This window comes from Muntiacus reevesi, chromosome 6 (genome assembly GCF_963930625.1).
Source record: "Muntiacus reevesi chromosome 6, mMunRee1.1, whole genome shotgun sequence".
Classification (NCBI taxonomy): Eukaryota; Metazoa; Chordata; class Mammalia; order Artiodactyla; family Cervidae; genus Muntiacus; species Muntiacus reevesi.
In genome coordinates, this window is record NC_089254.1 from 5,245,603 (window position 1) to 5,270,909 (window position 25,307).

Consider the following 25,307-nt stretch of genomic DNA (forward strand, 5'->3'; position numbering starts at 1 on the left):
CATCATGGGTGAGGCTGGTATCACAGGTGTAGCTGGTGTCACGGGTGCTGCAGGCGTCACAGGTGAAGCTGATACCACTGGTATCGCAGCTGTTGCAGGTGCTGCTGGTGTCGCAGGCGTCTCTGGTGTCCCGCGTCACTGTGGTATCACGGGTGTGGTTGCTGTCACGCCTGCTGCAGGTGTCACAGGTGAGCCTGGTCCCGCATGTGTCGTGGCGGTCACCAGCGTGATCGGTGGCTTGGGAGCTGCTGTCATCATGGGTGTCGTGAGTGGAGGGGGCTGAGCTGGGGGTGAAGGTCCTCGATTCCGGGCAGGGTGAGGGAGTGGCAGGCTCTCTGGTCTTCTCCTTGACTCCTGGTTCTCCTGCTGCTGAATGGTATCCCAAAGCCAGTCGGGAATAAGCATGGACACTTCAGGGCTGGCAGGAAGCGTATGTTCTTGGCTGCTGAGGTCGGAGGAAATGGCCGGCGTCACAATGATGGTGCGGGCTGCAACCTTGGGTTCGTTCGTGTCACTGCACCTGCTTCTAAGCCAGCCCTGGATCTGGTCCCCCCACCATCCCAGTAACATCCCCACTCTCTCCCCAGGGTGCTCTTCACAGGCTGGTGGGAGTGGCTCCTCCTGGCCCATGTTCGCCCATGGATGCTGCTAAACATCATCTAAATTCCCTCTGTTGGTAGCGTTGAGCGTTAAAATGCTTTCTATTAAAGCTGTGATTTACCTGATAGATATTTGGGCACATAGATATTGCCCTCTAAGGATACACCGCAGGTCCCAGAAATCTCGTCTCCTGAAGGGGAGGGATCCAGTTACCATGTTGTATAGGCCGATGCCGAGGCTCCACACATCCACCTCTGGGCCTGTGTAAGGCAGCCCCAGGAAGAGTTGTGGGGCTGTGAACACGGGGCTGCCGCAGAGAGGGTCTAGCTTCTTTCCTGGGTGCCAGGGGTTGCTCAGGCCGAAGTCTGAGATCCTGACGTTGTTGATGGATGGCGTTGACGAGGAGGCTGCTCAGCTTCACGTCCCGGTGCACCACGCCCCGCGGGTGGCAGTGCTGCAGAGCCGAGACCAGCTGGCCGAACGCGCCTCGGGCCCCGCCTCCGTCAGGCAGCCTTGGGCCTCCCGGTAGGTGGATGAGTCTCCCCCACTGAGATACTCCATTACTACAAGCAGGGTCTCCCGTGTATCAGTAGCTCCCAGGAGTTTCACCATGTTCGGGTGGTTCACCAGTTTCATGCTGTTAACTTCTCGATATGGTTCCCGGAGGCTGGAGAACCTCTGATGTGTCTTTCTCAGGACCTAATGGCTAGCACTCCCCTGGTCAGAACGTGCCAGGCCAACTTCTGTCTCTGTCGCTCCCTCTCGGCTTCCCCTTTTTACACTTCCTTTTGATTATGCCCAGGTCAAATAGGGCTTGTGCCCACCACCAGTCAATGAAAGGGAATGCAAATGGGCATACGCCCAGGGCTGATTGACAATTATAAATTGTCTAACAGCTGGCTGTGTTGTTTATGTCTTCCCAGAATTCTGTTAGATGTAGAATATTCATGAGTCCTTAATGGTCTCCTAACTGCCTGAGGTTACTAGAAGTATCCTCAGTGTGCCTAGGGCCATGTGCAGGACTTGAAAAGTCTCTGTGGTTATTTTGTAGTATATGTGTGAGCTCTCCTGGGTGAGTCTGGGATGGAGTTTAGAGATGAGTTTACATCCCTTTTCAGCCAGGCCTCCCTTCACGTTGCTCATGTTTAACTTCCTACCTGACAGTCCCCCCTCAAGTCGTGTGGACCCCAATTCATTGGGGAAATGGGTGTTATTCATTCTGGCTGCTTCCTGCTGCGTTGGGGCAGTGAGGGGCCTTGGCCGTCCATCACTTGGTAGCTGTCAATGGGAGAGCCCAGGAGGGGCTGCAGCTGTCTGTCCAAGGAGGTGTGGCTTGGGGAAGTCATCAGAGGGGCCAGGGGTTGATATCTCTGCTGTATCTTGCTGACCTGAGAAGTAAACTAAGTAGGTTGAGGAAAGAGGGAGCCAGCAGAGTTATAGGTCAGGTGCACGGTAGGGCCGCATCCTTGACTGGCGGGAACCAGGTTGCTGTGGTGACCTTGTCTAGGATTTGATTAGTTTCAAATAAGCTTTTGGTGCTAAGTCCTGACCTACTGATATAAGTCAGCTTTTTAAGAATTGGGTTAGAACGTACCACAGCTAGTCTTATTGTTCGTTTTCCTGATTTCTGCGGTGGCTGGACTTCAGGAGTGTATATAAGAGTGACAGCCCCAGAGATACATGAGCCACATTGAGTTGTCCTGAATATGGTCTTATGGGAACCTATAACAGACGTGAAAAAGATAGGACCTCCCTGACTAACACAAATCAAGAGAGAGGCAACGAGGTAGCCCAGACTGAATGCAAGCGCCATCCCAAGAAAGCTTATCCCCAGAAGCTTAATCTTTTGGATATTCATCAGGATGACACTGACCTGTAGTCCTTAATAGATAGCGGAGTTCTTCCAGAGGCTCTCAGGTCCATCGGGAATCTTCTCCTGTTGTATTCCACGACTTTACTTGAGAGTGGTGAATGCAGGAGTCATGCCTTGGCACCTTGGCTCCTGTGGAGGTCGAGAGTATTATGGGGTAAGGGCCCTTCCGTGTGGGCTGGAGTTGAGATTTTGGGGACGCATCTTTCTAAACCTTAATGAGTAGGTAGCGGTATATAGTGGAGGTCCCTCAGATTCTTTTGGGTCCTGGTTGACACCCCACAATCACATTTCTTATTGGAATTTCCCAATGACCATAGTGTAATTTCTAAGGGTTTGAGTCTCTGGATCTAAAAAGAGGTCATCAACATAAACACATGGCCTCTGATATAACCTCTCATAAGCGCTAAAGCCAGCCTGTTCTTTTGGAGCAATGCGAGTATGGAAGGGGCTATTGGTAAAGCCTCCTTCCATACAAGGGAGGTCTCCTGGATTATCTGAGTGTCAACTTTAAGAATGCTCAGGTCCCAGGGGGCTTGGCAGGTCATCCACTGGGTGTTTCTGGGCTCACTTTATTTTTGCACTTCTTCCTGGGCAGCCCACAGAAAAGATGTTTAAGTCCACTGGGTGTTTCTGGGCTCACTTTATTTTTCCTTCTCTTGCTGGGCAGACAACAGCAAAGATGTTGAAGGACACCTCTCCAGATTCTCCCAGCCAACCCCATCTGCCTAGGGGATTAACAAAATAATATGGAATACATTAAAAAACACACAAACAAACAACAACAAAAAAAAGGTACATTTCTCTTTTCTAAGCCTGTTAGCTTTTATCTTCAATCATATTAGGCCTCTTTGCAGAATCCGCCCTCCTGGGAAAGCGTTTTTCTTACATGCCAACGCTCTCTGCTTTCTGTAACCTGGCTCTTCTCTCTTGCTGAAATGTGTTCCTCCCGGAAAGCTCTCCTTGAATGCTTTTCCACCTCGAAGGATGTCTAACTCCAGCGCATGTACCTAACGGCCAGTGTCTCCCAACCGCCAGCGATCCTGAAGGGTGTCGAAGTTCTGCGCATGCGCTCACCGCGAGCGATGCTGAAGGGTGTCGAAGTTCTGCGCATGCGCTCACCGCGAGCGATGCTGAAAGGTGTCGAAGTTCTGCGCATGCGCTCACCGCGAGCGATGCTGAAGGGTGTCGAAGTTCTGCGCATGCGCTCACCGCGAGCGATGCTGAAGGGTGTCGAAGTTCTGCGCATGCGCTCACCGCCAGCGATGCTGAAGGGTGTCGAAGTTCTGCGCATGCGCTCACCGCCAGCGATGCTGAAGGGTGTCGAAGTTCTGCGCATGCGCTCACCGCGAGCGATGCTGAAGGGTGTCGAAGTTCTGCGCATGCGCTCACCGCGAGCGATGCTGAAGGGTGTCGAAGTTCTGCGCATGCGCTCACCGCGAGCGATGCTGAAGGGTGTCGAAGTTCTGCGCATGCGCTCACCGCGAGCGATGCTGAAGGGTGTCGAAGTTCTGCGCATGCGCTCACCGCGAGCGATGCTGAAGGGTGTCGAAGTTCTGCGCTACAATAGCTAACGCTAGCAATAGTAAGGTCTCAGAACCCGTATTGCAGATACCACCTTGAATAATATAGTAAAAAACATCCAGTAAAATTTTTTATGAAATGTGTAGACCCTGTATTAGTAATAGTCTGTGTGCAGAGGTGCTAAGTCACTTCAGTCATGTCCAACTCTGTGTAACCCTCTAGACTATACAGCCCGCCAGGTTCCTCTATCCATGGGATTCTGCAGGCAAGAATACTGGAGTAGCTTGCCATGCCCTGCTCCAGGGGATCTTCCCAGCCCAGGAATTGAACCAGCACCTCTCCTGTCTCCTGCCTTGGCAGGTGGGTTCTTTACCGCTAGCGCCACCTAGCGAGCCCTAATAGCCTGCAGGGTACCATATCAGGAAAGCACACGCTGTGTGCCTCAAACGGCAGAGATTTATATTTTTCACAGTTCTAGAGGGTTGAAGTCCAGAATCAGGATTTTGTCAGGGTTGGTTTGGATCAGACTTCTCTCACTGGCTTGTACACAGCCGCCTTCTATTGTTGTTGTTGTTTAGTTGCTAAGTCATGTCCAACTCTTCTGCAACCCCATGGACAGGACTGTAGCCCACCAGACTCCTCTGTCTACATCCTCACATAACCTCTTCTCTGTGTGCACACAAAAAGAGAGTGTTCTGATGTCTCTTCCTCTTTTTATAAGGACACTTCGTATTGGATTAAGGCCCCACCCTTTGGCCTCATTTAACCACTAACCTCCTTATAAAGCCTATCTCCAAATAGAGTCACACTGGTGCTTAGGGCTTCAGTATTTACATTTTGAGGGAAAACAGTTTCGTCTATAGCATTTTGCCTTTTGTTTCCCCCAATTCATGTCCATCCTCGTGTGCTATTAAAATATACTAATCTCAATATCCCTAGATGTCTTAAACCACTCCAACATTGATTCCAAGTCTAAAGTCTCATTAAAATGTCACCTGATCAGGTATGGGTGAGAAGTGATGCATAAAATTAACCCTCACAGGACCCATAAAGAAAATATAACACTTTGTTGAAACATAAATAACAGAAAAGTTGAACAAGTAAAGGTACTCTCAGTGCTGTAATGGAGCCTATTCCATTAAATGAACTGAAACAGGTATTTCCCATTCAGAGTGCTTTAGAGTTCTTTTTTTCAGAACGTAAGATAATTTTGACATTTATATGGGAGAATGAGTAAGGACAAGAGATTTTGAGAAAAGCAAATTATTGGAAGTATAGAAAGCCTTCCCTTATCTGATGTCAAAGGGTCCTGCAAAGCTGTCATCAGTAAAATAGAGCAGCATCAGTGCGTTCTGAGTAGACATGAGTAGACTCAAAATAGACATGAGTCATGGAGTACAATTAGAATACAGAAACAGACCCATGTTAAATGAGTTTAAAGTTCAAAAGCAGTTTATCATAGAGGGAAGAGTTTTAAAAATGAAAAGTATAAAACCATAGGAAAGTTTTAAAGTCATTAAAGAAGACCTACTAAATAAATGAAAATACATCATATATTGATGGATCACAAAACTTAGTATTACTCACATGACAGCAAATTGATCTGCAGACTCAACACAATGCCTATCAAAACCCTAACTTCTATGCAGAAATTGACAAGCTGAACCTAACGTTCATATAGAAATATAAAGGACCCAGGATAGCCAGAACAATCTAAAAAAAGAACAAAGTTGGAGGGCTCAGACTTCTCAATTTCAGAACTTAATGCAAAACTGTAATAATCAAGGTGATATGGTACTAACATGGGCTTCCCTGGTGGTTTAGTGGTAAAGAACCTGCCTCCCGATGTAGGGGATGTGGATTTGATCCCTGGGTCAGGAAGATCCCTGGAGAAGGAAATGGCAACCCACTGCAGTATTCTTGCCTGGGAAATTCCATGGACAAATGAGCCTGTTAGGCTATAGTCCATAGGGTCACAAAGAGTCAGGCACGATTGAGCGACTAAACAACAAAAACAATCTATTAACACAGAGTATAGGAATACAAAATGATGCAGGAAAACAGATTGGCAGTTTGCAAAAAATAAAACATAAGGAACATATGACCTGTTATTACTCACCTAGGAATCTACCCAAGAGAAATAAAAACACATATCCACACAAACAATTTTATACAAAGGTTCACTGCATCATTGTAATAATAGCCCAAATGTGGGAAACAACCCAAATGTCCATAAGATGATTGAACAAAATATGGTATATACATACAATGGACAGAGGAGTAAGGAGTGACTGCTAATGGATAAGGGTTTTTGTGGGGTGGGGGAGAGCAATGAAATTGCATAGTAGAGGCAAAATCATGTGAATATGCTAAAAAAATATTCAATTACACACTTTTAAAACATGAATTTTATAGTATGAGAAGTACATGTCCAAAAAATTCAAGAAAAGAAAGAATATGTAAGAAAACTTTATTATACAAACCCAAAGGTCTTCTAGCAGAAATACCTAATACAGCTGTGAGTTCACATCCCTGGAGAAGGTTTTAAAAAGAAAATTTCCAGGCCTTACCCAGACTCATGGAATTGAAATATCTAGTGATAAGGTCTAGAAATCTGTAATTTAAAAAAAATCTGTATTCTTAACTAGTACTTTGAATGAGTTGACACAACTAAGCCGGAGGAGGACATTCGGAGGAATTTATTTTGTCCGACTAGTAAAAGCTCTGAAATTCTAAAAAGACTCTTACCTTACAAGAGAACCAGAGCTCCAAGGAAAAAGAAATTCCTTTTTATCATGGATTGAGAAACAAGGGGGCATGCGCAACAGAGAAGGCCTTCAGAAGTACTAGTGACAGTGAAGTGAAAGTTGCTCAGTCGTGTCCGACTCTTTGCGACCCCATAGACTGTGTAGTCCATGGACTTCTCCAGGCCAGAATACTGGAGCGGGTAGCCTTTCCCTTCTCCAGGGGATCTTCCCAACCCAGGGGTCAAACCCAGGTCTCCGGCACTGCGGGCAGATTCTTTACCAGCTGAGCCCAAGTACTAGAGACAGGGCAAAATCTGTTCAGTTTTGAAATGTAAATTGTGGCATAAATGTGGCTTATCTGATTGATAGTCTTTGCAGGTAAGATCTAAGCCAAGGGTTTAATATGAGTCCTAGAGTAATAAGGTTTGTAAAAAAGAATAGTACACTTGAACTTTCATAAGGCAAATAATAATGTGTATTTTATGCTGAATATCATAAATGAAATAATATAAAAGATACAAAAGTAATACACAGAAATAGTAATGTCACAAATAACAAAATGAAAGCTATAATTTGAAAAGTCATTTTTAAAAATTAAACTCTGATTTTTAAAATGTCACATTCATAAAAACAATAAACATAAGTATTCCTACCTTGCAAATATGAGTCATCAAATTTCCGAGCTGACACTTTTTGGGGAAGCCTGATTCCAGCTCCCCAAGCGATAAAAGGAGTACAAGTCTCTAAAGGATGACCAGCTCCAAGGGAGCCTATAAATAAGGCACAAAGAGCAACGTTAAGTATATAAAGATGAACCTATATCTGATTAACCTATACCTAAATATTTTTTAATACTTAGTTGTAAAGAGTTGACCCATATATGGCTGATTCATATCAATGTATGACAAAACCCACTGAAAGATAAAAAATAAAAAATTTAAAAAAAAAAAAAAAAAAAAAGAGTTGACCCATAAAGAGCTAATTTCTGCCACCACACTCCCGAAAGGTTGCATCTCTATTTAACAATTAGTTTTAAAATATTCTCAAGGCAAGTCAGAGCAGCAACAACAAAACAGGCAAAAAGAAAAACCAGAACATCCGTGGAGTGACTCTGGCTGAAAGAAGATTAAGAATCATAACGACTAAGGCTTGGAGGAGATGCTACCAGAGTGGCACCAAAGGGAGAAACCACAGGGAAGGCTCCTCTGGGGAGTAACTGCCAGGTTTGGGGTGGGCGGTGGAGGCTAGCTCTGCTCTGAAGAGGAAGCAGAGTCTCGGTCTGCTTTTCTTCCCAGCCACTCTGGCTGGTGTAGCCAAAACCCCCTGATAAAGTGGGACCCCTTCATCAGAATTCTACACTGTGATTCGGGGACCCAAGTCTCAGCTTTGCCTTGATTTGCTCTCTGGGCACACACTGTGTCTGCCTTGGGAGTCTGGCAGAGTGGACAGTCTCCTCTAGTGGACAAAGTCAGTAGCCCTAGCTCCCCAGGCAACACCACCTTAAACTCACACACTATGCCATCACATACAGCTACTTCTAGGCAGATAAATGTGGGTTTAGGGGGGAGGGTTCTTCTGTGCGTGTGTGGGGGGGTGTGTGCACACACATGCACACACACAGCTGTGTCTGACTCTGCAACCCTGTGAACTGTAGCCCTCCAGGCTCTGTCCATGGAACTTTCCCGGCAAGTACACTGGAGTGGGTTGCCATTTCCTACTCCAGGGGATCTTCCCAACCCAGGGACCGAACCCGTGTCTCCTGTCTCCTGCACTGGCAGGCGGGTTCCTTATCAACTGTGCCACCTGGGAAGTCAAATGAGAATATATTCCTTTCATAGTTAGAAGAAAGAGTATATAAGATTAGTTCTTTTTACGCTAACATTTTACGATTATAATGTGCTAGACACTTTGCATATACTAAGACACCTAATCCTCCTCAATACCCTAAAATATTTGCAAGCTACATTTACCGCTACTTCAATCATAAAGTATGTATCACTTAGAGACAGACTAGCCGCAGTCTGTCATTCCATGGTCAGCGGTAAAGATAAATGCTGTTTTCCCATCATTTCCATAAACATCTTTAACAGTAGACTCAATTTCTTTCAATTCCTTATCAACTAATTTAATATTGTCTGAATATTCCCTGTTTCAGAAGAGCAAATTAAATTATATTAATTACATTAATTTGGCAAAATCAAATTTATTCAACACAAATTTATGATAAAGTCCATAACTCCTAAAATACTTTTAGATTTCAACCTTAGTGTTTTTAAATCAGAGCTCTGTAGATTGTTAAAAACAATTTTTCCTCTCTTAAAGGAGTAAAACAATCTGAAATCATTTTAAAAAATATTGTTTTTTAAAAGTATTGATTAGCAAATAGATTTTCATGAATGCTTTTTAAATCTCAAATGCAACAATGATGACTTTTAAATTCATGTCTCTAGCTCTTGCCACATTTATCAAACAGGTTAAGTATCACTGTTTCAACTATAGAATATTTTCATGCTTTAGTGTGTTTGTGATATGATATAATACATTTTGAACAAACTATATTTAAGCTTTCCATACAATTAAACAAGGGGGTGATTTAGTATAAGTTTTACTACTTAAGACAATGCATTGTGTTAAAGAAGAGAAGCACGAGGTATTCATTACTGGAAGTTAATAGACTTTACTGTTAGCTAGGCTAATCTAAGTCTAATCCAAAATGAAAAATAAAAGTATAATATGAATTCTTCCTATCTTATGCTCTGCAGAAGTGAGAAAAACAGTTGCTGTTTTATATAAGGAGTGCAACTGAAATATAGTATACAAAACCTTATACTATTATCTGGTAGATATAGCACTGATTAAATGGAACGTAAGGAACAGCTAGTTACATCTTTTTGTGATATAAATACTAGCACCATAAAAATGCTTTTTGTTTCAAAATTTATTAAAATCCTTCTAAAATATAATCTTTCTCTCTCTGCTTTGATAAATGAGTAATATGGAAGACACATACAGAACACAATTTACTTATAATAATGTGTAGTGTGGTCACAGCACATGTGATTTTAGCCACAATATCATACTACGTATCATATAAATTAGAATGTATTCTAGTTTAGAGTTATTCAAAATATAAGTTCTGTTGTGATCATTACAAAGAAAATATCACAGTCCTTTAAAAGTTCAAACAGAACAGATAAATTTCCCTCAAAACCATGAAATTGAACACAGCGTTAAAATTACCTTGATGATGGTCGATGAGCATATCCATTTGTGTCTATTCCTAATAAATGTAAGAAAAAAACTAGAAAAAAACTATTTTGTCTTCATTTACTTTAGAAAACAAAGATTGATTGTTTCTGGCGGCATGAAAGAATTCCTATATGTAACAAATCGGTTAAAAATTTTTAGTTCATTAATTTTATTTAAAAAGTAATTCCAATGAAAACATTTAATTAAGCTTATACAGAACTAAAAAATTAAATTGTCCTATTTTGTTTAAATTTGTCCTCAGGACCTACCAACACAAAGTACTTGTCAGTTCAGGCATCTACATTCAAAAAACAAGTGAGCTATTTTCCGTGTTATAATTAAGCTGAAAAAAGATGATAGAAAGGGGATCTCGATTTCATGAAGTTCTAATCATACTGGAGAACTATTTTGACACGAGCCAACAATAAAATAGCACTAATGGCAACAATTTAGGAACGCTTTATGAGTTTAAAATGTTTTCCTGCTTCTTGTCCTGTGTCAGCACCCGAGTTCAACCATAATCTCTCACTCGGAACATTGTAAATAGCCTATTTCTATCGTCCCAAGACTCGAATCTGTGCTTCACAAGGTATGATAGAAAAATGTCCACATGACAAATGGAAATACAGATCAAAAATGATTAGTTTCACAATGATAAACTGAATTCATAAAGCCCTCTAAGAAAAGGGTTCATCCTGTACTTACATACTCATGAACATGTAAGCAAGTACCTATGGAAAGTACTTTTAAATTATTTTCAATAAGTCACCTGACTGCCAAGATATATAATTGTTATTCACATAAATGTCTTTAACTATGTAAGACGTTAATTTTAACAAGGTATTTAACTTTCCAATAAAAGCCTGAAGTATTCCTTCAACTAACTTTTCATTATTACAAACATCGGAAACATACAAATGGTGCCATTAGAGAAACCACCTATTTCCGAATAGAAAAAAAAAAAGGAATACAAATGAAATTAAATGTAAATAAATATAAACTAAATATAAACAAACAGAATCATCCTTAAAAGCATAAAATGACCCCTTAGCTTTCATATACATTCTAATTAGCCCCTAAGATACCTTAAATCCAGATAGAAATGGGAAGTTTTTCAAGAGAAAGGACTTATATTCTAAAGATGTAACTGAAAAGCTGACGAGAAACGAAAAACCTTAGCAGCTGAGTGGAGTCGAATTTACAATCTGTTTCATGACTGATACTATTCGGCTTTGTAAAAAGTGCCGTTCATTCGAACGTGGACACGCAATCTGGGAAACCATGAAACATTAACCTTGCAGAGCTCAACCTGATAGATTCCCATGGCCTTTTAAAACGTTGGTCTTTTTCACACAAGAGGTGAAATACACTCCTAGCTTCCTCTCCACTCCCGATATTTAGTATAATTATGCCCACCAACTCCCATTTTTTTCCTGAGCTCAAAGGCACTCGTTCCTTTTTGTACTTAAATATTTACTATGCATTGTGGGAGAGTGCATGCATTCTCCCTTTTTCTCTAAGTAAAACTTCTGATTTTATGGGAACATGTCAGTGCTTCAAACTTAAAACCTACATATTTGTTATTGTCTTCCACAGCTACCTATCTGTGCTTTTTTGGTTATGGCCAAGGAGACAGAAATCAAACACGTCAGTTAAAAGACGATGTGCCTTCTGAAATAAATTTAACTTTGTTAAAGTCTTTTTTGAAATAAATTTAATTTAGTAGAAGAGAAGGTCCTTTTCAATTCCTTGTATGGTTGACCTAAAACACTGAAACAATGGCTGGAACGCCAGCATCTCCTGTCGTAAGACAACTCAGAAGCTAAGGTCATGCTCTGAGGACAGAAGACACACTTAAGAGACCGGGCCTTAATGACACTGGGGAACCACCATGGCAATCTTGGACTACATCAATCCTCGGCTGCCTACTTCTGGCATTATTATTTGTTGAGACACAAACAAACTTTAAAGCAATATTTTTACTCTATTACAGAGTTCCTTTGGAGCCCAAGTTATCATTATGCTGTTGGCCTGAGATACTCTTCTCTATATGCAATCCAGGTCCAACCATTTCTTTGTTTCCTAGGCTTCGCCAGAGATTATCTCAAAACTCAGAGGAAAGTCTTCCTCTAACTGTTCAGCTTAGATTGAACTTTTCTAAAGATATATTCTTAGTCCCTATATTATTCCTTCTCACCACTCTTTATTGTGGATGATTTCATATTTTTGTTGTTACCTGATTAATGTACATACTCTATTATATCTTACAAAATTACAGGGAATTTTTTTTTTTCTGGTCAATAGCAGTGTTGAAATAAGGTAAAAAAGGCATGGAATCAAGCCAGCCACTAACTATATCTGCCTATCCACAATGAATCAAATCCACAATGTTGAACATCTTTAGCTATGTTTAGGAAGTTAGAAGCCAAGGGCCTTGAAACAAATACTAACGTAAGTTGATTATATTAAGAAGTGATACTTAGCAAAATCATTTGCTATTTTTGTAAAGAGATTTTATTTAACTTGAAGCTTTTCACTTTCAGTTTGAGTAATACAAGAAAATCTTAAGGAAAAAAACTTCTAAGAAAAGAAATAGGGTTTATCAAAGAACATATTGAGCACTTAATTTCTGATAAATATGCAGACACCTACTGACTGTTTTCAAACAAACAATAAAAAATGACTGTGTTGTGGAGAAGCCCACGATGTCAGTCGAGAGACACTACTGGTAAGCAGAACCACTAAAGGTCGGTCAGTGAAGGCCTCTTACAATAGATGAATCATGAGTTCTAATTTGGAGATGAGCAAGAAGAGAATGATAGATAGGAGTCAGTCAATATCCAGAGCTGAGATTCTCTCACAACTTTTGAAAACATAAACTCTATTGGATTCCTGGTGAAACTGTGAGGATTGTCACTAACAAATAGTCCAAAAAAAACTCTCTCTATTTCTTAAAGAGACTCAAATGTTTTATTATGATTAACTTATGAACTTGTTTTTTGCTTATCTAATTTTTCTTTACAAATATTTAAACTATCTACCTTATTTAATAATAAATGCTTTAGATTTGAACATTCAAAAGACTTTCACATACATCATCACTGCTTCTAAGAGACTGGTTCTGTGGTCAACAAAAGACCAGGAAGGTCATTCTGGGGTGATTCAGCAAACGAGGAATGAAATGTGGGGTTCCTGAATCCCATCCAGGGCTCACTTCACTGTCAGAAGTGTGGAAGTGAAAAGGGTTTACATTTTCAAATTATTTTTTAAAAACCTGTATGGTTATTGTAGAATGTGCAATTTCTTAGAATCCAGTCTTTTCAAAATAGTATGCTACAGTGAGACAGCTCACTTCACTGTCAGAAGTGTGGAAGTGAAAAGGGTTCACATTTTCAAATTATTTTTTAAAAACCTGTATGGTTATTGTAGAATGTGCAATTTCTTAGAATCCAGTCTTTTCAAAATAGTATGCTACAGTCTTTTCAAATTCATCCAAGCAGAAAAAACTAAGATGCATGTACTAACAAATCAGTTTCTAGCACATCAGGTACAGGTACTAGACAACTAGTGCACATTAGACAAACACCTACATCTAGTGTGTTACAGGTTAGCCACTCAATAGCACATACCTTCACATGATCAAAAATCCACGTGTCCAGTTGTGTTACATCGTGGGCACCAAAATCCTCACTGAAAGCATCGTAAGTGTGTGCAAAAATACGGTTTCCAAGGTCACCTGAAGAGGAAATTGGGGGGGGGGGGGGGCGGAAATTTTAATGACATGCCATGGACCATGGTGTATGCTTGAACATATGCTGCTGCTTTTGTTCTCACAGTAACATTTTCCAATTTTACAGATACAAGTGAGTTGTGATTTAAAATGCTAAGAGAAAAAATCACAACACTAGTTAGTAATAGCGCAAAAGTAAACAACAGAGTTTGTCTTCAAGTAAGGATGAAACTAATCAAAGAATTTGGGCATCTAGGGATGGTACAATCTAAAACAGATTCAATCACCTGTTTTACAAAATTCCCTAACCAAGAAGAAAATTCAAATATTTCAATTCTTTATTCATAAAACACATGCATTTTTCTCAATATACAAGAAAAAATATTGATAATTGCCAAAGAGTTTGAAAGGGTCAACAAATATATTAATCTTATATACTTGTATGATTGATTAAGGATCTAATCAACTTAGTGAATTTCTGAGTTAGATAGCCTCTTAAAGGTCATAAGGAAGAGATAAAATAATGACAATCTCTTATAATAATGACAAGCTAAGCTCTAATGATACTGGTTCCACTCCTCAACCATTCTACTCTTCAAATCCCAAGTAAAGGTCTGAGTGAGACTCCAAGTTACTATAAGAAATAGAACACTTCTATTGGATTGTCTCCAGTTAAGGCTTTGATCCTGTCCTATGAACTGTAGTCAGAAGTAGGGAGGTGAATTTGGTAAGCCATAGCAACTTCATCCTCACCACTACCAAAAAAAGCTTAACTCCTTGCTGCTTGGAAGAAAAGCTATAACCAACCTAGACAGCATATTAAAAAGCAGAGACATTACGTTGCCAACAAAGGTCCATCTAGTCAAAGCTATGTTTCTTCCAGGAGTCATGTGTGGATGTGAGAGTCGGACTATAAAGAGAGCTGAGCACCAAAGAATTGATGCTTTTGAACTGTGGTGTTGGAGAAGATTCTTGAGAGTCCCTTGGACAGCAAGGAGATCCAACCAGTCCATCCTAAGGGAGATCAGTCCTGAATATTCATTGGAAGGACTGATGCTGAAGCTGAAGCATCAATACTTTGGCCACCAGATGCAAAGAACTGACTCATTGGAAAAGACCCTGATGCTGGGAAAGACTGAAGGCGGGAGGAGAGGGGACGACAGAGGATGAGATGGTTGGATGGCATCACCGACTCAATGGACATGAGTTTGCGTAAACTCTGGGAATTGGTGATGGATAGGGAGGCCTGGCATGCTGCAGTCCATGGGGTCGCAAAGAGTCCGACACGACTGAGCGACTGAACTGAACTAAGGGAGTATGTAAATGACAAGCAGTATTGAGTTTTTGGACCTGCTCTAAATAATAATGTTCTGTGACTATCATACAGAAAATTCTGAGTATCTGTTTTGCTTTTGAGATATAGAATAATCTTTAATGATCCAATTGTTATAATTTATAGTATAATTATACCCATGGCTAAAGGTCCAAACCTTTTCATTAGGTGAAATGACTATAATGCTCCCACTAAAAAGCACTTAATAACCTAAAATTCAAGTGGAATCCAGCTGATTCTAGAAAATGATGCAAATAAATTTTCTCATCAAGAGATGTTCTCATACTTGCAGATTCATGCACAGAAACACAATAAATACAACAAATCTCAATGGCATGATCTTGAATACATGAAAATAGAAGTTATAAATATAAAGTTTAAAGTTTTAAATCTTTATGTGATTATATACTAACTTCTTAATAATCAAAGTAAGTGAACATCATCACAATGAGATCATTCTAATAAGTGTTCTGGTCAATATTTCACATGAATTAACTTATTTAATGCCCAAAACAAACCTGTAAGATAGAAATTATTATTATCACATTTTACAAAAAAGAAAACTGAAATTTAGAGAAGTTATCTAACTTACCCAAGATTAAAAAGCTGTTAGATGTTAGAATCATATACCATTTCACTGAATCCAAGGTATTTAAACTGTATAATCCAACATTTTAAGTACAACTAAGATGAAAAAAAAATCAAACTCACACATCTATTATAATATACACTCGTTTCAGAGATGTTAAATATGTCAAAACATGTATCTCATAATAAGTAAAATGTATATATTTTAAATTACCATATTGATTTATTGTCTACTTAATATCTGGGGAAATACAATCAGTGACTCCTACCTTTGGTAAACATAGCCACGATGTCTGGGCTTCCCCAGGACCATGTGTACCTGGTTTCATTAAGAAGAGAATCAAATTCTACAGGATTTTCCTTCCATCCTTCATGTAATTGAGAAAAAAAACAAACAATGACAATTCAGGTATGGCTCCTGAAGAAGTATTTTTCAAATAACAACAAAGAGGATTAACTGCAGAACAAATGCAAAACTAACAATAGATTTTGTTATCTGTATTATACTACAAATTTTTTTTTTTTAAAAAGGCTTACAACAGTTAATTGACTTCTTACTAAAATACAGAATCACTTTTGAGCTTTTGAGAGTTAACATCTAGGAAAACCAGAGATCTACCCAATCATATTCTATCAACAGGACAGGATGATACAAGATTAAAGTTTTATTCTTCAGTCAGTCCCAGTGAGTGTTTAAGTGACTTAGGTAAGCTAAATGACTTGTCAAAAGGATCTCAAAACGTACTTCGCTTTGTGCTATGATTCAGTATTAAAGAAGCAATATTTATGCAATCAATCTCTTCATGTGATAAAATCATCTAAAGAGATAGTACCTTTGGCAACTGCGCTGACATCTTCATAAAACCCTGCAATCATGGCCACGTGCCCAGGCCGATACTCGGTCGGCACATGTGTGTGAGAGATGCCCCAGCTGCCTTCGTTCATTATGACATTCCTGAAAAGTATCACAGACGAGGAGTCAGCACACACTATGACCACATGCTCTGGTAAGGTTTTAGAAAAACAAGATCACCACAGAAGAAATCCAATCAAAAGAAGGAGTCAAAATTTAAGAAGGAACATTTCTGATCCCAGCTGGGCTCAGCCCAGTTCCTCCCACCAGACGGATTCCGCGGCATAAGAAAGCCCAAGGAACTTTCTTAGACAAGGAACCACCCAACCACTGCGCAGAATCACAAAACAAAATAGAGGCTACAGCTCTAAGTCACAAAGTATTGAAACGCTGTGCTACATAAGAAATCACTGATACACAAGAAGTCCTTGTTCTTAGGAGATACACACTGAAGTGTTTAGGGGTAAAGTGTTAAAATACTTTGCTTTCAAATTATTCAGGAAAAAATAAAGTCTAAGTGTATATATGTGTGTGTGTGTGTATTGAGACAGAAAATTGCAAATATGAAAAATGTTTAAAATGGTCATATCTAGATTAAGGATATACAGATGAATATTCATGATATAATCCTTTCAACATTTCTGTAGTTAAAAGTTTTTTCAAAATAAAAACTTGAGAGGAAACAGCTATACTCTCAATTAGGAGTTAAATATTCTTTCTAAATTTGAGATTCAGTTCAGTTCAGTCGCTCAGTCATGTCCAACTCTTTGCGATCCCATGAATCGCAGCACGCCAGGCCTCCTTGTCCATCACCAACTCCCAGTGTTTACTCAAACTCATGTCCATCCAGTCAGCGATGCCATCCACCCATCTCATCCTCTGTCGTCCCCTTCTCCTCATGCCCCCAATCCCTCCCAGCATCAGGGTCTTTTCCAATGAGTCAACTCGTCGTATAAGGTGGCCAAAGTATTGGAGTTTCAGCTTCAGCATCAGTCCTTCCAATGAATATTCAGGACTGATTTCCTTTAGGATGGACTGGTTGGATCTCCTTGCAGTGCAAGGGACTCTCAAGAGTCTTCTCCAACACCACAGTTCAAAAGCATCAATTCTTCGGCACTCAGCTTTCTTCACAGTCCAACTCTCACATCCATACATGACCACCAGAAAAACCATAGCCTTCACTAGACGGACCTTTGTTGGCAAAATAATGTCTCTGCTTTTTAATATGTTGTCTAGGTTGGTCATAATTTTCCTTCCAAGGGGTAAGCGTTTTTTCATTTCATGGCTGCGATCACCATCTGCAGTGATTTTGGAGCCCAAAAAAATAAAGTCTGACACTGTTTCCACTGTCTCCCCATCTATTTGCCATGAAGTGATGGGACCAGATGCCATGATCTTAGTTTTCTGAATGTTGAGCTTTAAGTCAACTTTTTCACTCTTCTCTTTCATTTTCATCAAGATGCTCTTTAGTTCCTCTTCACTTTCTGCCATAAGGGTGGTGTCATCTGCATATCTGAGGTTATTGAGATTAAAACAAGTCAAAAGTTTGTTTTGCTAAAATGTATCACCATTCTTTAAGCTAAAGGTGATTTGCAAAATCTGGAGAAAAATGCAAAAGCAACAGTAATGCCGTTGCAGGTGAAAGGCCAGCAGAGCAACAAGTTATGAAACATGTCAACCATGACAGACGGGAATCAACCATGCCAGCACTTTCAGTATCTGGACTGAAACTTTTCTCAGAGCATGATCCACGCAATGTAATTCTGTCACACCAATAAACTTGTCCAGCTTTGGGCCAGAGATATTTATCCAAGCCAATAAAAGGCAGCAGAAAAGCGAGAGAAGAGGTACATTAATACTCATCAGAGATTCTGCTTGAGAATAAAAATTTGTAATAAAATAACAGAAATGATTCAGTTACTTAACATTCAGAAGGGTTATTTATTCAGAGCTGGGAAGAGTACCAAAAGTGTATATAACTTTCTACATTAGAAGTCAACGACATTTCGATTTCCACTGAGATTTAGAAAGAAACGAGGACACTGAAAAATAAAAAATTTTAAAAAAAGAAATGAAAAAAAAAAAAAAGAAAGAAACGAGGAAATTCGGGTTTGTCAGTCAGTCCCCTGCTGCTGGGTGTTAACAGCATCGTTCCATTTAAAGTCGCCCAGTGCTCTAACAGTCACTGGTGTGTCTAAGAATGAGTGAATGAACAATTGCATTTAGAGAATCACTTTTTCCAAGTACCATATGGTGGCGGTTTTGCTGCTAAGTTAAGTCCGACTCCTGCAACCCCATGGACTGTAGTCCAACAGGCTCCTCTGTCTATGGCATTTCCCAGGCAAGAATATTGGAGTGGGTTGCCATTTCCTTGCCCAGGGGATCTTCCCAACATAAAACAACACGTTACTTTTTTAAATAACAAAAAGGTTTAGACTATGTCTGTGTGTGTGTGTGTGTGTGTGTATATACATACATATATGAAAATACCTCATATTTGGTGGCAGTGTTGGACAGTAGAAGAGAACAGAGATTTAGGGTCAGACAATCTGGGTCTGTAAGATTTTGTCTAGGTTAATTCACCTTAATGGACTCAATTACCTCATTTGTAAAACCAGAAATGAGATGTACCTCAGGAGGTCACATAAGTAAACCGATCACTCAATAAAAGGAAGCAGCCAGTCTTAGGGGTCTACAGGTCAACAGAAACAGCATTTCTCTACTAATTATGGCTTTTCTCCCTGCTTCAAGTTTTTAGAAATCTCTTTATGGTCAATACCATCACTGTTTATGGGTTGTTTCCCGCCCCGCCCCCCCCCCCCCCCCTCAAAGAAAGACACATATATGCTTACTAACTGAATTAAAAAATTTACTACAGGGTTGGGAACTTGTCTGGTTCTTGATTTCTTAATTATGTCAGACCCTTCTGAGAAGAGGGGCTTCTATCTTGGGGTGGTGACTATGGATCTACCACCAATATACTGGTTTAGTTTTTCAGGCTGGAAGATGTAGAGTGGTTTTGTTTTTTTTTTTTAAAGCAACTTAATTGATTCTGTTCTGAGACACAACTGTATGATGATAGGTAGGGAACCCAGCAATCAAGATACACAGTCCTGGCAAACATCAACTCATTCTGCACCACACGTGTGTGTTCTACATTTTGCAATATAGTTTATTTACAATCCAATCTGATTTGATCATCTGTCAAAGTATCTGAGACCCTGCAATTACGGTGTTCCAGGGATTCAATAATGTATCTGACAAATAATCATTTCTTTACTTAATTCACCAAATAGGGGAAAAAGGAGAAACACAAACAAAAGGATATTGTGACTCCATAATTTTTAGGTATGTTAGTCAAAACTATACGTTTCATTTGTATTTGTATATTAATCCTTCCTTTTTGAAAAAATGGCTTAATTATTTTCAGTCTACTTGCAAAAACAACAGAATTAAAATCTTTAAAAAATCTCATCAGAAACTGCTTAAGGTTTATCCAGTGCAATAAAACTGGTGTCTTAGGCATGCTTCATGGATATCCATTATCAATCCTGACTTGTGAATGTAATTATATGAACACTTAATAAGATCCCTACTTGGCAAATTGAAAGGCTAAATACTTCAAGTGTCTTTCCATTTTCTGTAATACAAATGGTTATCAAAGAGAAAAAAGCCTACTCCCAAAAGGGACCGCATGAGAACTTATAGAAAGAGGCAATAAAGACCTACAAACAAGTTGGGAAAAAATGAAACACATTCACATATGCTCCCTTTACCAAATATTTCCTTAGTTGTCTGTCTTGTTTTAGGTGCTAAGAAGAGAAAAAATAAGTAAGCACACTCCCTGACCTTAAGAAGTCCATAGACAGAAAATGAAGTGCTCAATAAATCCAACAGCGATACATCTAAATTGAACCAGGGAACTTGCTGTGGAAGCTGATGCCACAACCAATGCTTAAAGGCTAGAAAAAAGACACATCCCTCCCCCTCTTTCTCTCTAACTAGGGCTCACCCTCCAAGGCTCTTTGCTCTGCCTCGTCCCAGAGATGCTGAGATGTATTGCATGGAACCTGTGTATGATCGCATTAGTGTAGCGAGGATTTGAGGTGCTGCAAAAGCCACGTAGGGTAGATTAAATAAGAAAAAAATATCCTGTCCTGTGTACATCAACCATGGCATTCAAGCTAAAATATCAAAACCAATTACTGATTTGGTAGAAGAGTTACCGATCAGAGTATGGACACTCGTGGGGAAATTAGATTTGGCGGGAAAAAAGGCTATGCATCCTGCTGCTGCTGCTGCTAAGTCGCTTCAGTCGTGTCCGACTCTGTGAGACCCCATAGACGGCAGCCCAACAGGCTCTGCCGTCCCTGGAATTCTCCAGGCAAGAACACTGGAGTGGGTTACCATCTCCTTCTCCAGGGGTTCACCCCAACCCAGGGATCAGATCTGGGTCTCCTGCATTGCAGGTGGATTCTTTACCATCTGAGCCACCAGGGAAGCCCTCCCCTCATACAAACCGGCCATAGGTTAACTGCAGGGTTAGGGTTAGGGTTAGGGTTAGGGTTAGGGTTAGGGTTAGGGTTAAGCTTCTTAGCATTACTGAGGAGGAGCCGCGGGGAGCTTAGATCAGAAAGAGCTCCCCAAACCTCAAATAAACCAACCACAGAAGAATCCACCCAGGGAAGACGATCTGCCTTCCTAACTTCCTCCAGTGCTATCTTTTTTTGGGTTGAGAAGGGAGCGGCACTTTAGGGCACTTACATATGGGGCAGAGTTCCAGGGCAAACAGCCCGTTTTTGAGGAGGTTCAGAGGCTTCCCAGCTCCCAGGCTTGCAGATTCCTCCTTATGTACCTACTCGGTCCTATCACTAGTGCACCTAAAATTTTAAAGGAAACTGCTAAGCTCTTGACGCTGTCGGAGGCTCCCAGTAGCTTTCCCTGGAGACCTAGATAGGAGGAGCGATTCTTTCTGCATCTCAGGCCTCCCTTCTTCCTGTCTGGCCAGCTCCTTGGGGCAGCATCGGCCTCGGAGATCCATTCACAGCCTAGGAGTGCCCTGTGGGCAGGTCCTGCTGGCGCAGCAGCCTGACTCTACCAAACCAGCCAGCCAGAGGAGCCGGGTGGGGACCAGTCTGCATAGATGGCTCTTTCCATCCAGGGCTTTAGGACAAGAGAGGAGGAGGAATCCCGGGGTGGAGGCAGTCCCGGCCAGAGCTCCCTCTCAGTCCTCTGGGGTTTTTCCACCAGTCGTAGCCGAAGCAGCTCAGCCTGCCTGGCCAAGCCGGGCCGTGGAGAGGTCCATTAATTGACCATCTCCCAGTCCCTTGCTGGTGACCCTGGCCACGTTGCTTTGCCTCCCTTTGCCCTCGGGGGCCTGACACCATCTACTCGGCGGGTTACGAGAGGGTCAGGATGATGTGGAAAGCGCCCAGAAGGGCTCAAGCCAGGGAGAGGACTTCCCTCCTCTTAGGGCTGTCCACAGCCTGTTCAACCCTCTCCCCACCTCTAGCCTCGAGGGGAAAACGGAGCTGGGGGCTGCGCATTCTATGTCCCCCGTCCATCACCTGGCCGCGGGGTGGGCTGCAGGAAGTCCCGCAGTGGGGGTGTGGCTCCCCCAGGCCCCTTACATCCCCTTCCTCGCCAGCTGGAAAATCGACGCAATCCAACTGCGAGGCAGCGGCCGCGAGCCGAGGCAGCGAGGCGTGCCGGCGGGCGGGCCGGGGTCCTCGGAGGGCTGCGCGCGGAGGGCACCGGCCCCGACCTACCTCCTCCAGCTTCTGCAGTTTGTGCAGCCGCGCAGTGAAGCTCGACATGGGTCTTCGGTGGTCTCGGCGATGAACTCGGAGACGGAGATCTGGTCCGGCATCCTGGCGGGGGAGGGGCCGAGACACAAGCGAGGGCGGGGGGGTGAGTCATGGCGCAGGCTCCCGGCCGCGGGCCGGCCGGCGGCTCATGAACGCTCCCCGCACGCAGCCCGCCCCCCGCCACCCGGTCTGGCGCGGCTACGATCCCGGCGGCGGCGCGAGGAAGCTCCGGCGGGCGAGAGAGGAGAAGGAGGAGGCGGCGGCGGCGGCGGCGGCGATCAGCGATCGGCACGGGGCCCTTCAAACTCCGAGCGGCGCGCGAGGCTGGGAGCTCTCAGCTGCCCGCCTCCCTCTGCTCATGCCCGGCCACGGAGTAGGGGATGCTTCGCGGGGGCGGGGAGGGGGCGTCAGGGGCCGGGCAGGTCGTTTCCGAGGCGGGGAGGAAGGGGATGTAAGGGGCCTGGGGGAGCCACACCCCCACTGCGGGACTTCCTCCAGCCTACCCCGCGGGCCAAGTGATGGGCGGGGCGGCGTGGTGTGGGCGGAGCCGGGCCCAGCAGGGAGGGGGGCGCGGCGGCGCGTGCGCAGAGCACTTCCTTGTTTGTCCCCGCCTCCCTCTGCTCATGCCCGGCCACGGGGGAGGGGATGCTTCGCGGGGGGCGGGGAAGGGGCGTCAAGGGCCGGGCAGGTCGCGACGGGCCGGCGCTGCCTGCTCACACGCACTGACAGGCGGCAGCGCGGACACCGACTGACTGAACACACGCTCCCGCGAGCGGGCTGGCGGCAGGCGGGCGGGCGGCGCTGCTGCGACAGTCAAGGGGACAAACAAAGAAGTGCTCTGCGCACGCGCCGCCGCGCCCCCCTTCCTGCGGGGCCCGGCCCCGCCCACACCGCCCGCCCCGCCCACACCGCCGCGCCCACGCCAGCCCTCAGCCCCGCCCAAGCCCCGCCCCAGTGCGCCCCGCCCTCACCGCCCAGGCCCCGCCCCTGCCCCCCCCAGCCCCGCGCGCAGCGCTCGGACTGGGCCCCTCCCCCCCCCCCCAACCGTTCTCATTTTTTCTCTCCCAATGCCTTGTCCCAGAATATACTTGAGGATTTGTCAGACTAGAGTGTGGAGGAATGAAAAAGGGTTCAGAAGTCTTTAGAGGTCAGCAACGGAGCCCCTTCTCTTCCTCTTAGCCAAATGAACTCATACTCTGTAGAAGGAGTGAGATACTCAGAACTGTATTAGAGAAAGCCTAACCCTCACTGTACACAGGAGTATGATTTTATTTTAAAGACCATTTTAGACATCATCACAGTGCATGTATTAGGAATTGCAAAGACAAGTGCTTTGGAAAAGGTGTTATCTGAGGGAGGTGATGTTAAATGTTCTTTAGCAGAGACAAGACTTGTGGCAACATGGTTTCTATCTCCTAATGTCTGTCTTAGGAAATTGGTAGCGAATATGTCCTATGTGTTTTCAGGAGATGAAATCTGGTCCTATGAATGAGTGAAGAGAGGAGGAAGATTTTGGCTGTGACCAAGAGGTGCAGTGTGTCTCTCTCATGCTAGGCCACAGTGGGTAGCCTTCCAGGCTCCTCTGTCCATGGGATTCTCCATGCAGGAACAGTAGAGTGGGTTGCCATGCCCTCCTCTAGGGTATCTTCCTGACCGAAGGATCAAATCCATGTCTCCTATGTCTCGTGCGTTGGCAGGTGGGTTCCTTACTACCAGCGCCACCTAGGAAGCCCAGGCTACAGTGGGTAGGAGATATACTTTTGTATCACTGCGTCTCTGTCCACTGAAAGATAATATTCACAGAGAAGGGCACCAAGACCCAGAGAGTTGCTCTGCTCCCTGGGCAGCAGGGACTGGTGCCCGGGCCCGAGGTCTTTCCCCTGCACCTGTCTGCTGCGGGGCTGAGCTCTTCACTCACACCTTGGGTCATTTCTGGGTCCCAGTGACCCTCCCATGACTGTCTACACAGGGTGCACGGCTGCACCAAGTGACCTTTAAGGCCCCTTCCAAACACCAGAGCCTACTTCTAATTCAAACCAAGGAGAAAATGAACTCGTCTTAGTTGAAGAGCTTCACTATGTTCTTACAGTCTCTTCCCTGCCCTGAACCAATCGACTCACCTGTTCTTCCTAGAGTTGGCCAAAGAACCGTCTGGAAAGCACATTTCTCCGTTTGTATCCCATACTGCTCCAAAATCTTGAGGATTTCCATCTGCCTAGGGGATTAACAAAATAATATGGAATACATTAAAAAACACACAAACAAACAACAACAAAAAAAAGGTACATTTCTCTTTTCTAAGCCTGTTAGCTTTTATCTTCAATCATATTAGGCCTCTTTGCAGAATCCGCCCTCCTGGGAAAGCGTTTTTCTTACATGCCAACGCTCTCTGCTTTCTGTAACCTGGCTCTTCTCTCTTGCTGAAATGTGTTCCTCCCGGAAAGCTCTCCTTGAATGCTTTTCCACCTCGAAGGATGTCTAACTCCAGCGCATGTACCTAACGGCCAGTGTCTCCCAACCGCCAGCGATCCTGAAGGGTGTCGAAGTTCTGCGCATGCGCTCACCGCGAGCGATGCTGAAGGGTGTCGAAGTTCTGCGCATGCGCTCACCGCGAGCGATGCTGAAGGGTGTCGAAGTTCTGCGCTACAATAGCTAACGCTAGCAATAGTAAGGTCTCAGAACCCGTATTGCAGATACCACCTTGAATAATATAGTAAAAAACATCCAGTAAAATTTTTTATGAAATGTGTAGACCCTGTATTAGTAATAGTCTGTGTGCAGAGGTGCTAAGTCACTTCAGTCATGTCCAACTCTGTGTAACCCTCTAGACTATACAGCCCGCCAGGTTCCTCTATCCATGGGATTCTGCAGGCAAGAATACTGGAGTAGCTTGCCATGCCCTGCTCCAGGGGATCTTCCCAGCCCAGGAATTGAACCAGCACCTCTCCTGTCTCCTGCCTTGGCAGGTGGGTTCTTTACCGCTAGCGCCACCTAGCGAGCCCTAAT

General features: G+C 43.2%; 1 protein-coding gene across 3 annotated transcripts; it reads right to left on the reverse strand.

Annotated features, from left to right (window-relative positions):
• Positions 1 to 405: 405 nt before the first annotated feature.
• On the reverse strand, positions 406 to 24,498 carry LOC136170714 (GPI ethanolamine phosphate transferase 1-like). 3 transcript variants are annotated; one of them, XM_065939143.1, is made up of 9 exons: positions 24,422 to 24,498; positions 22,263 to 22,364; positions 16,475 to 16,596; positions 15,911 to 16,009; positions 13,620 to 13,726; positions 7,395 to 7,511; positions 3,114 to 3,198; positions 2,474 to 2,602; positions 406 to 2,322 (listed from the first exon to the last, which is right to left on the reverse strand). In XM_065939143.1, the coding sequence occupies exons 1-6, from the start codon at positions 24,463 to 24,465 to the stop codon at positions 7,485 to 7,487; spliced, it is 501 nt and encodes a 166-aa protein (XP_065795215.1). In that variant the 5' UTR covers positions 24,466 to 24,498; the 3' UTR covers positions 406 to 2,322; positions 2,474 to 2,602; positions 3,114 to 3,198; positions 7,395 to 7,484. The 3 variants fall into 3 exon arrangements, with proteins under 3 accessions (XP_065795215.1, XP_065795214.1, XP_065795216.1); XM_065939142.1 differs by having other exon boundaries at positions 3,042 to 3,198; XM_065939144.1 differs by lacking the exons at positions 406 to 2,322; positions 2,474 to 2,602; positions 3,114 to 3,198; positions 7,395 to 7,511 and adding an exon at positions 12,592 to 12,779.
• Between the last annotated feature and the right edge of the window lie 809 nt (positions 24,499 to 25,307).